Raw genomic sequence first — 11564 nt, forward strand, 5'->3', positions numbered from 1 at the left:
ATTATTTAATTAAGAGGCAGCTAGAACCCCTATGGTATTTTGAGAAGGGAAGAATCTGAACAAGATTCATAAGGTTATCAGTTGTAGAGTAGATTGGAACAGAGAAGAGTTGAGAAAGAGATTGCTAAGGTGTATGATGCAGCTTGAAGGATTAGAGTCAAGATTTAAGGTATAGACAGTGCTTAAACTCTTTTGATTTAGAAAGAAACAACATAATCTGTATTCAGAAGAAATGATAAGACATGATAGGTAAAAGAATGAGAGTTGTCAGTACTTTGAAATCCAGTGTAAATTTAGAAATAAACTTAACATATTGGAGGACACAGCTTTATACAAACAGAATGGAATTTGGTCAAGATGAAGGCAAGATGAGAAATTGCACTTTACAAAATTAGCAATCCAGGTCTGTCATGGGAGAAGCTGGCTAGGCATAAGTGTCAAGACTTTGTCATCGAGGTCTGCCTTATGCTGAAAGGGGCAAGTAGTTTTATGCCATTTTGAAAAATGCTCTTCAGATATTAAGCTATATTAATAAGGCTTTAGGAAGTAATTTGGTCATGCACTGTTACCAGATTTGATGGCAGTGTTTCAGCAGAGGGTATGAATCACCTGGAGAGGGTGGGTCCAGGGAGTGAAAGATAGCAGAGGGCTGCAAAGACGAGATGGGCTTTTGCCTGGAGGAGATGCTGGGACTTGAGATGAGGAGAGGACACTAAGGAAGGTTCTGAGGGGCTTATGGAGGAGTGTATTCCGGGGAACATTGGAGGTGAGTTTTAATCAAACCCAAAGAGATTTTGGTTGAGTATGTCTTGGCATCATGATTTAAACAAACAAAACCCTGTAACAGGTTGAGAGATCTGATGACTGACAAACATGTGTCCATCACAAACAGTTTAAACATCCAGCTTCTGGGTAGAAGCAAGAGACCACACCAGGTGATGTCTTGAGATCTTTTCCAGTTCTAGAATGTGGTCAAGAAGAGCAGAATCACAGATGGTTGATTATAAGGTTATAGCCGGGGCCCTTCCTTCGAACCTCTGCCGCTTTCATCCATTGACCTGCTCACCTCTCAAGAGAACCAGCAGAAGTTCCAGGCTGATTCCAGGTTGCATTCAGCTAGATGAAATGAGAAAGCATGTGGGAAACTATAAGCCCCAAGTCACTATAGAAATGTTAGTTATTATCATTACTTAGTGAGTTATCATTTATTGTTCCCCAAAACCCCCCTCCCCAATCCTTTTTTTATTGAAAAATGAACAGCTGCTCCTTCTTTAAGACAGGTGCTTGTTGAACGAACTTCAAGTCTGGAATATAGCGGTTAATGTGATAGCCACACTTCCAAATGAGAGAGGGTCACTGGCAATGATTCAGAGTTGAGTAATGCTATTCAGGAGAGCAATAGGGAAAATACGTGTAAAGAAACAGAGATGACTATTGCACCAAAGTGTCTTGATCCCTTTGCTCTTGTTTGCCCCCACACAGCACAAATTGACCCCGGAATATCTGGAGCTCAAAAGGTACCAGGCCATTGCTTCCAACAGTAAGATCTACTTTGGCAGCAACATCCCTAGCATGTTCGTGGACTCCTCTTGTGCTTTGAAATATTCAGATGTTAGGACTGCAAGAAAAAGCTCTCTCCCCTCTAAGGAGGCTCTTGAATCCTCTGGAGAGAGCACCATCCAGAACAAGGAGAGCACAGGTTGATGCAAGAGGTGGAAACGTTCTCCCATATCAAGACGTGGCCCAAGGGGTTAAGTGGGAACAATGGTTATACGACTCTTCAGATTTACAGAGAACTCGTGCTCCGTCTGTTCTGCCTCTCCTGTGATAGTCCTGGTTTATCAGCTGTTTGCAGGATAGAGCCAGCTGTCTGGCTCTCAAATGGTCTTTTCAGCCGCAGTTTGATCAAGTATCCTGTGTTCCTTCTGAAACTGGTCCTCATGAATGAGGGAAAGTCTGATGCTAAGATACTGCCTGCACTGGAATGTTAAACACTAAATACATAACAAGCTGTGTTTTTCTAAGCTGAGATCTATTGAATAATGTTTACACTGGTCCCCGGGGAAATGTGTGCTCAACCATTCAAGAGATGGGAGGCCAGAGAGAAGACATCCAGGATGTGGTAAGTATAAAGAAGACTGATTACACCTGGGACCCAGGCTCTCTCTTGGGGTCCAATGCCAGCGTTCATCTGTGTGATTAGCATCCAGTCCACTGAAGTTCCCCAGGAAATGATCTGCCACTTGAGCAACCCTTTACTTGATATGATTGCACCTTTTTGTTTTTCCTACAGTGGAGTTGGTGGCCTACTGGGACATGCACCTTGCCACCCAACCAGAGATTCCTAATCACTAGTTTTTTGCATTAGAAGGCTCAGAGATAGAGCTTGGTTTGAAGTTTTGGATGAGATGAAACCTCTGCTTTGAACCAAAGCTCTAGGGCCCTGCATGCCCTTCCATTGGGTGATGACTGTCTGTGTCACTGCCCCAGGCCGTGTGTGACTAAGATGCCTGGTTTTTAGCCACAGACAGCTCATGTCACCTCTGAGCTCTGGCTGGCCAAGAGCAGGACAGGGCTTTAACCAGAAATAGGAGCAGCATACAATTCCTTGCTGTTTACTGCACAGTATTGTATCATAACTGCAGGAAGTTTTTATTTTTAAAACTGGATTTGGGGTACATTCATTTGCCCCAGTACCTCTGCCTGAGGGCCAAATGCTAGGGCTGCCTTGGTTACTAGCACACTGATTCTCCTTGATATTGTTCACCAGGAGCCTACATTCTTAAGAGTAACTTAGAAAGCATCCTATGTCATCTTTGTCTCCTTCTCTCCTGGCCCTGAGATGCTGAAATCAAAGTTGTTCTCCAACTTTTATCTTCCCTGGGAGATAGGATTCCACTGAGTTCCTGAGCAGCCAGTGGATTTAATCTTCCCTGAGAGGATGACAGAGTTAGCCTATGGCTGTGGGAGACCTGTTTCCTCTGGACCTTTTTTCCCTTGAGATTAACTCTGCTGAAACAGTGTGCCCCATAGTTAAGCCTGAGTTTGTGCAGCTTGTTAAGACCCCTTTTCAACACACTATGTTCAAGCCAGACAGAGGAGTCATGGGACCACTTCCAGAAACCTTTCAGCCGACTGTCAGTCCGGTCAGTCTCATGACAGCTTGTAGATTGTGCCAAATACTTTATATGGGAAAGAAATCCCAGATTTGGGTGGGTCTTTTCCTTGGGCCTTATACTGTAGAGGCATTTGTAATATCAAGAGAATCATTTTTTCATTTTTACTCATTTAATGATTTACATTCTCTTTATGAATGAATTTTGTGTTCTCCAGCCCTCCTGAGAAGAACTTCTGAACTATAAAAATCAACTCTTCACCTGTCATATTGTTGCTGCAGATAAATAATGATTATTATGGGAACCTGGATCATTGACCTTTGTGCTTTCATTCCTAGAGATGTTTCCTATTCCCATGAGCTAAAAGCTGTTGCCCCAAAGTGATGGATGTGAGTTTTCTTAGAAGCCACAGGCCCTGGTGGCAGAGTTGAGAAGCAAGGAAATAGTGTTGTGACGTTTTAAAGAAAGTACTTCCAGTTAAACTCCCCACGGAGTGTGCTTCCCTGTGCTCTCTCGAGCTCTAAGTCTGTCCCTCCTTCAGGGATGTTCCTTTTGGCAAATATACACTGTAATCTTGAGGTCTAAATTTATATGTGAAATGCTACCTTTTTTTAAAAAAGAAGCTAAATAAAATTATTTTACTATCAGTGATTTCTGTTTTTTCCATATGTCTCTGTTCTTTTCTGTTGTTTTACCATGCTCCTAAGACTCGTGCCCATTTCAACTAGGCAGCCAGTTCATTTAGTTTAACATAACTATAGAGGCTTTCCTCATACACTTCCCAGAATACTGCCTCCTCGGTATAAGAATTTTAAAAGCAGGGTTCCCACTCTTTCCTGACTCTCAGAATTTAACAAGGGACGTTCTGCTTCTTTGGGATGTAGCCAGCTGCAGAGGAGGGAAGGGAGCGAATGGGGCATTGTGCCTGCTGAAGACGGCCTGAGAGCTGAAATACTTAGCCTGAGGAAGGAGGGAGGCGGTTATCCCAAGGCAGAGCAAGGACAAATTGTATAAATTAGAACTGACAACGAATGCTATGATGTAACTGCCTTCACTGATTCAGATGTTAGCCCAAGAGCCGGAGTTGGATCTGCTCTTCCCAAGCTCTCATCGTTCTATCCTGGGGATGATTTCACAGTGATGTCGGGGCAGCAGGGCCTGATAATTGGGAGTTTTGGGGAAGCAGCCCTTTACTCAGGTTCCTTGGGATCCAATCCCATAGTATCCTACATCTGCTGCTGCAGGCCAGGGAAATTTAGCTCATTCAAACCAATTATCCTGTAGGATTTTGGTAGGTATTAAAATGAAATAATTTAGGGGCTGACCCAGTGGCCTAGTGGTTAAGTTCACATGCTCCACTTCAGCGGGATCTGAGGCATGGACCTACATGCTTTTCATGAAGCCATGCTGTGGTGGTGTCCCACATACCAAATAGCGGAAGATTGGCACAGACGTTAGCTAAGGGACAATCTTCCTCAAGCAAAAAGAGGAGGATTGGCAACAGATGATAGCTCAGGGTTAATCTTCCTCACCAAGACCTAAATAAATGATTTAGGATTAGGTGATTTCTGCTTCTTGCTGTGGGGAAGGAATTTTGTGAATTAGAAGTTGTGGCTTCTAATTGCTTTAGGATTAAGTCCAAAGTGTGTACGTAGAAGGCCCTTCGTGATCTGGCCCTCACTGACCTCTCCAGTGCAGGTCCTTCAATGTACCTTCTCTGTTTCTTTGCATGTACTGTTCCATCTGCCTGGCTCGCTTTCCCTCGCTTATAGCTCCAAATTCCCTTTGCTAACTCCTAATGAGTCTTCACCTCCTCAGTGAGGTCACCCTGAACTGTTTGCTCAGGTCAGCACCCCACGTTTCTCCCTTTGTAACACTCCACACACCTCACATTACCTGCCTGATGTCTGTTCTCACAAACGTTCAGCGCTTTGGGGTCAGGCAGTGTAACTGCTCTCCTCTGGGGTGGTATCTACTGCTCATGCCTGCCGGTGCCCAGCCCATGTGAGTTGGTCAGTTTTTTTACATGAAAGAACAAAAGGATGCATGTGAAAAGCAGGTAAGTGAGTAGTGGAGGGAAAAAGGACAGAGAAGTTAGACTGGAATGTCCATGTCAGGACTTAATGTGTAACCGTGGAAAGTTACCTAACGTCTCTGAACCTGTTGACGCATCCTTGCAGGGCTCTTCAGGGAGTTCCGCAAGATACGTTTATGCACCTAATGCTCTGTGTGTGGTCATTGTTGGGGTGCGTTAGTTCACCTAGTCTGTAGGAGTCAATGTATGTCTCTCTGAGTAGACTAAGTTCCTGCAGTGGAGAGTGGGCACAGTGCCTGATACATACAAGTGCATCATAAAACACTGAATTATGTCTTCAGCAGCTATGAGCTAAGCTAGTTGGATTTTAAACCTCAACCACAGCCTTCCCGGAATATCTCAACAAACTGGGCCAGCTTCTCAGCTTTCTCCTGGTCTCTTATCTTTGTATAAGCATTTAGAACTAAATTACTGTTAATTCATTGCTCACTCCGAGTTTCCATTATTACATGGACCATAACTCAGAATCACATTTTACTTGTTTTCCTTAGCATGTTTTTTGGAGTTAGTACCTTTCTTTCCTTCTTTTTTTCCTATTTTCTCTTTTTATTCATTTTTCTACTTTCCATCAGCTGCAAACTAAATGTATCCCTCTAAAGTTCGTATGTTGAAGTCCTAATCCCCAGTGTGGTGGTATTTGGAGGTGAGGCCTTTGGAAAGTAATTAGGTCATGAGGATGGAGCCCTCGTGAATGGAATCAGTGCCCTTAGAAGAAGAGACATGAGAAAGATGCCTCAGCCATGTGAGGACCCAGCAAGAAGGCAGGCATCTGCAAAGCAGGAAGAGGGCCCCCCCGCCAGGCACCGAATCTGCTAGTACCTTGTTCTTGGTCTTCCCAGCCTCCAAAACTGAGAGAAATGTTTAAAACACACAGTTTATGGTATTTTGTTATGGAAGCCCAAGCAGACTAAGACACCATCTATTTTTTTATCTTCCTTTCTTCCTATATTTATTGGGCAGCCAGTATGTGCTAGTTGCTGAGGCAATGAAAAGGCTTATAGCCTTATGTGGAGGGTGGGGTGATATAGCAAATAATAGGCAAGTATAATAGCGTGGTAAGTACCACAGCAGAGTGGACTGTGGCCCGAGGGGCACAAATGAGGGTCAGCCCAGTCCTGGTGGTTTCTAGGAGGCAACGTCAGATCTGAGCCAAATTTTTAAGGATGGGCGGGAGGCAGCCAGCCAGATGAAGAGAGTGATGGTGATGGTGGAATGTGTTCCAGGTAGTGGGAGCACCAGGTGCTATTGCATTTTAAAATGCAGTTCCCTGGGTCCCTTGCCTCAACAGTGCTGTGCGTACACTTCACATGTTGTTTTTCCCTGCAGGGATCCTGGCATGCTATGGAAGCTGCAGTCATTCTGCACGTGTGCTCAACTCAGATATGCACAAGAATTAATATCCCCAGGGACAACCCTCAACCAGGGGGAGACAGGAGCACAAATGGTCAGAGAATGTGACTCCTAAAACCTTTTAAGTCGAGACAGCAACCCTCCTGACACAACAGGAGAAACAACGTGAACATCAAATAAATACAATTCAACAAACATTCCAGGAAACCTAACGTGTAAAGTATTGGACCAACAGTGAACAAAACAATAGTGAATATGACAGGTGTAGTCCCTGCTCTCTTAGAATCAACAGTCTCATGAGCAGGTGGCCTTAATCAAAGAATTCCAACTATAATAAGACTATATAATGGGAGAAATGTAGTGCTAGGAGTGTGTAAAAAAAGAAGGGGAAAATAAAGAGTGAGAAAGTGTGCTAGCTATTAAAGATCAGGGGATAACAACAATACAAAGAAAGCCCAATTTTAAAATAGACAAAAGATCTCAATAGACATTTCTTCAGAGACGATATAGAAATGGCCAAGAAGAACATGAAAGATGTTCAATATCATTAGTCATTAGGGAAATGCCAATCAAAACCACAATGAGATATCACTTATACCCATGAGAACGGCTATGACAAAGACAGACAGTAAGTGTTGGCAAGGATATGGAGAAATTGGAATCCTCAGACATTGCCAGTAGGAATGTAAAATGATGCAGCCACTTTGGAATACATTTTGACAGTTCCTCAAAATGTTAAACATAGAGTTACCATATAACCCAGCAATTCCACTTTTAGGTATCTACCCAAAAGAGTTAAAACATGTCCACACAAACTGAACCGTATACTTAAAAGGGTGAATTGTGTGGTATGTGAATTATATCTTAATAAAGCTGTTATGAAAGAACAAAGTCTTGGGAGATAGTGTGAAGACCTCAGTCCAAGAACATTCTAGGAATGGAACAAAGCTTAATATAGGCACAACATTATTAGTAAGAATGGGAGCACCAAAAGATGAGACTGGTGAGGTAGGTATCAAGAGAGGGAAAAGTAGAGGGACATCATAGTGGATCTTTAAGTCTTGTTACATATCAGTAACTTTTTTCCCAAAGGCTAGAAACAAATCTTTTGAGCAAGACCTTTCAGAATTTAAAATTAAAAACACAATACCATTTATATTACCACCCAAAAACATGAAATACTTAGGTATAAATCTAACAAAATATGTACAAGATCTATATGAGAAAAAAATGCAAAACTTTGATGAAAGAAATCAACTAAATAAATGGAGAGAAATTCCATGTACACGGATAGGAAGACTCAATATTGTCAACATGTTACTTCGTTCCAACTTGATCTATAGGTCCAATGCAATCCCAATCAAAATCCCAACAAGTTATTTTGTGGATATTGACACACTGATTCTGAAGTGTATGTGGAGAGGCAAAAGATCCAGAATAGCCAACACAATAGTAAAGGAGAAGAACGAAGTTGGAGGACTGACATGACCTTACTTCAAGACTTAATATAAAACTACAGTAATCGAGACAGTGTGGTATTGGCAACAGAATAGACAAACATATCAGTGGGACAAAATAGCCCAGAAATAGACCCACATAAATATAGTCAACTGATCTTTGACGAAGGAGCAAAGGCAATACAATGGAGAAAAGATAGTCCTTTCATCAAATAATAGTAGAACAATGGGACATCCACATGCAAAAAAATGAATCTAGACACAGCCCTTACACCCTTCACAAATATTAACTCATAGTGGATCATAGACCTAAATGCAAAACGCAAAACTATAAAACTCCTAGAAGCTAACAGAGGAGAAAACCCGGATGAGTTTTTAGATACAACACCAAACGCACAACCTATGAGAGAATTGATAAGCTGAACTTCATTAAAATTAAATTTTTCTGCTCTGCAAAGACAATGTCAAGAGAATAAAAAGACAAACCACAGACTGCGAGAAAATATTTACAAAAGACACAGCTGATAAAGGATTGTTATCCAAATATACAAAAGACTCTTAAAGCTTAACAATAGGAAAAATAAACAACGCAATTAAAAAGCTAAAGGGGCCGGCCTAGTGGCATAGTGGTTAAGTTCGTGCTTCGCTTGGGCGGCCCAGGCTTCGCAGGTTCGGATCCGAGGCACAGAACTAGCACCACTCATCCAGCCACGTTGTGGCAGCATCCCACACAAAGTAGAGGAAGATTGGTACAGATCTTAGGTCCGTGACAATCTTCCTCAAGCAAAAAGAGGAAGATTAGCAACAGATGTTAGCTCAGGGCCAATCTTCCTCACACACACACAATGAGCCAAAGACCTTAGCAGACACCTCACGAAAGATGGTATATGGTGGCAAATGGAAAAATGTTCCACATCATACGTCATCAAAGCAATGCAAATTAAAGCAACAATGAGATACCACCATACACCTATTAGAATGGCCAAAATCCAGAACTCTGACAACACCAAATGCTCGTGAGGATGTGGAGCAACAGGAACTCTCATTCGTTGCTGACTGGAATGCAAAATGGTATAGCCGCCTTTGCAAGACAGTTTTGTCTTACAAAACTAAACATACTCTTGCCATATGATCCAGTAATTGCACTCCTTGGTATTTGCTCACATAAGTGAAAACTTATGCCCACACAAAAACCTGCACACAGATGTTTATAGCAGCTTTATTCATATTTGCTCAAACTTGGAAGCAACCAAGATGTCCTTCAGTAGGTGAATGGATGAGTAAACTGTGGTACATCCAGACAATGGAATGTAATTCAGTTCTAAAAAGAAATGAGCTGGCAAGCCAAGAAGAAGTATGGAGAAAACTTAAATGCATATCACTAAGTGAAAAAAGCCAATTTGAAAAGCCTACATACTGTATGAGTCCAACTCTATAACGTTCGGGAAAAGGCAAAACTATGGCGACAGGGCTGGCCCCGTGGCCGAGTGGTTAAGTTCGCGCGCTCCGCTGCAGGCGGCCCAGTGTTTCGTCGGTTCGAATCCTGGGTGCGGACATGGCACTGCTCGTCAGACCACGCTGAGGCAGCGTCCCACATGCCACAACTAGAGGAACCCACAACGAAGAATACACAACTATGTACCGGGGGGCTTTGGGGAGAAAAAGGAAAAAATAAAATCTTTAAAAAAAAAATAAATTAATTAAAAAAAAAAACAAAAAAAACTATGGCGACAGTTAAAAGATCAGTGGTTGCCAGAGGTTAGAGGGAAGGAGGGATGAATAGGCATGGCACAGGGCACTGTTAGGGCGGTGGAAACACTCTGAATGATACTATAATGGTGGATATATGACATTACACATTTGTTAAAACAACACCAGGAGTGAACAGTAATGTCACCTGTGGACTTGGATCGTAGTGATGTGTCATTGGTTCATCGCTTGTGACAAACATACCACTCTGCTGTGCAATCTCGATGGTGGGCGACGGGGAGCGTATGGAACTCTGTACCTTCCACTCAATTTTACTGTGAACCTAAAACTACTCTAAAAACATTGTCTTAATAATAAAAGAAAAAGTCTATTAAAAAGCAAAAGCTTTCAAGATTTTTAAGCAGGGGAATAATATGATTAGGTAGTTATAAAACCGCCCTTCCCTGGTATGTTTACCAACGCATTCTATTTATTCACTTGCTTTCAACATTCAAAACATTATGGTTCTAACTTTTCAAATATTTCAAAGTCAATCATTTACCTCTCTGTGAAATGTCTGCAAATGCATACTTGCAAACAACCCAGCAAAAGCATCAGTGGAGCTGTTTCCACAGAAGGTGCTGGAAGGAATACAGAACCATACGTGAGGTCCCTAAGCTGATTGCTTCTATCTCGGTTCTTCTCCATGCACAAACCCATCATTGACGGTGGCTCCATCCCCGTGTCCTGGCCTGAGGTTACTGAATACATGAATGTAGGCTAACTAATAATTTTGTTTAATGGAAGTAAATGGTCTGCTGTAGAAAATACAGAGAGGTGGCTCTGAAATGGGTGAAAATAGTAAAGTTGAAACCATTTAATGAAGAATTTTAGTGCTTAATAGAGTTTTAGTTTGCTATAACAAGTAATAGGAAACCACAGTAGACTTTTTTTTTAGATTTTTAAAAAGATTTATTATAGTAAAAATTCTCCCCAAAATAATGTATAGACTGAGACATTACTATTAATAGTAGGATTTATCCCAAAGAATAAATCGATAAGAGCCTTAATTATTTTAAATGCAAATACAAATGAGATAATATTTTTAAAACACCAACTCAATAAAATTTCCTTTTTCTTTATTGTAAAATATACATAAAATTTACCATTTTAACCATTTATAGTGTACACTTTAGTGGCATTAGGTATATTCAAAATTTTGTACAATCATCACCATTATCCATTTCCAGAACTTTTTCAATGTCCCAAACGGAAACTCTGTACTCACTAAACATTAACTTCCCATTTCCTTCTGGCGCCTGGTCACATCTGTTCTGCTCTCCATAACTATGAATTTGACTACCTAGAGTGCTCCATATAAGCGGAATCATACAATGATTGTACTTTGGTGTCTCACTTAATTCACTTTGTATAATGTTTTCAGTGTTTCATTCGTGTTGTAGCAAATATTAGAATTTCATTCCTTTTAAAAGTAACTAATTCTCTTGTATGCACACACTACATTTCGTTTATGCATCACTTTGTCCATGGCCACAGTAGACGTTTAGCTGATGAGAGACGTGATAAAAATGATGTAGCAGGAGCACTGCTCTGACAGCCGTATTTTTCCAAATCAGATCGCAGGATATAGGATTTACTTTTTTTTTCAAGTTTGTGAACTTAATTATTTGAATGTTTTCAGAAAGTTATGAAAAATAAAATGCAGCTTCATATTTAATGAATCAGTCCTGAAAGGAAAAAGTACATGTCATAGAGAGGCTTAGCAAATCAAAAGTTGCAGATTTTGTGAATGAGAGGGAGGAAAGATGTGAATCCTTCTTAATCTCAAATTTCAGC

The 11564-nt window shown here is 41.3% G+C and overlaps 1 protein-coding gene across 7 annotated transcripts in view; it reads left to right on the plus strand.

Moving 5' to 3' along the window:
- Positions 1-3767, plus strand: part of ERLIN1 (ER lipid raft associated 1) — a 34632-nt gene extending 30865 nt beyond the window's left edge. For all 7 annotated transcript variants that reach the window (XM_014865655.3, XM_044752656.2, XM_070485385.1 and 4 more), the window contains one exon: positions 1483-3767. In XM_014865655.3, coding sequence (XP_014721141.1) covers positions 1483-1704 — 222 coding nt within the window. In that variant the 3' untranslated portion in view covers positions 1705-3767. The remainder of the gene's footprint in view (positions 1-1482) is intronic.
- Positions 3768-11564: the final 7797 nt, after the last annotated feature.

The sequence above is a fragment of the Equus asinus genome, chromosome 2 (assembly GCF_041296235.1).
Source record: "Equus asinus isolate D_3611 breed Donkey chromosome 2, EquAss-T2T_v2, whole genome shotgun sequence".
NCBI lineage: Eukaryota > Metazoa > Chordata > Mammalia > Perissodactyla > Equidae > Equus > Equus asinus.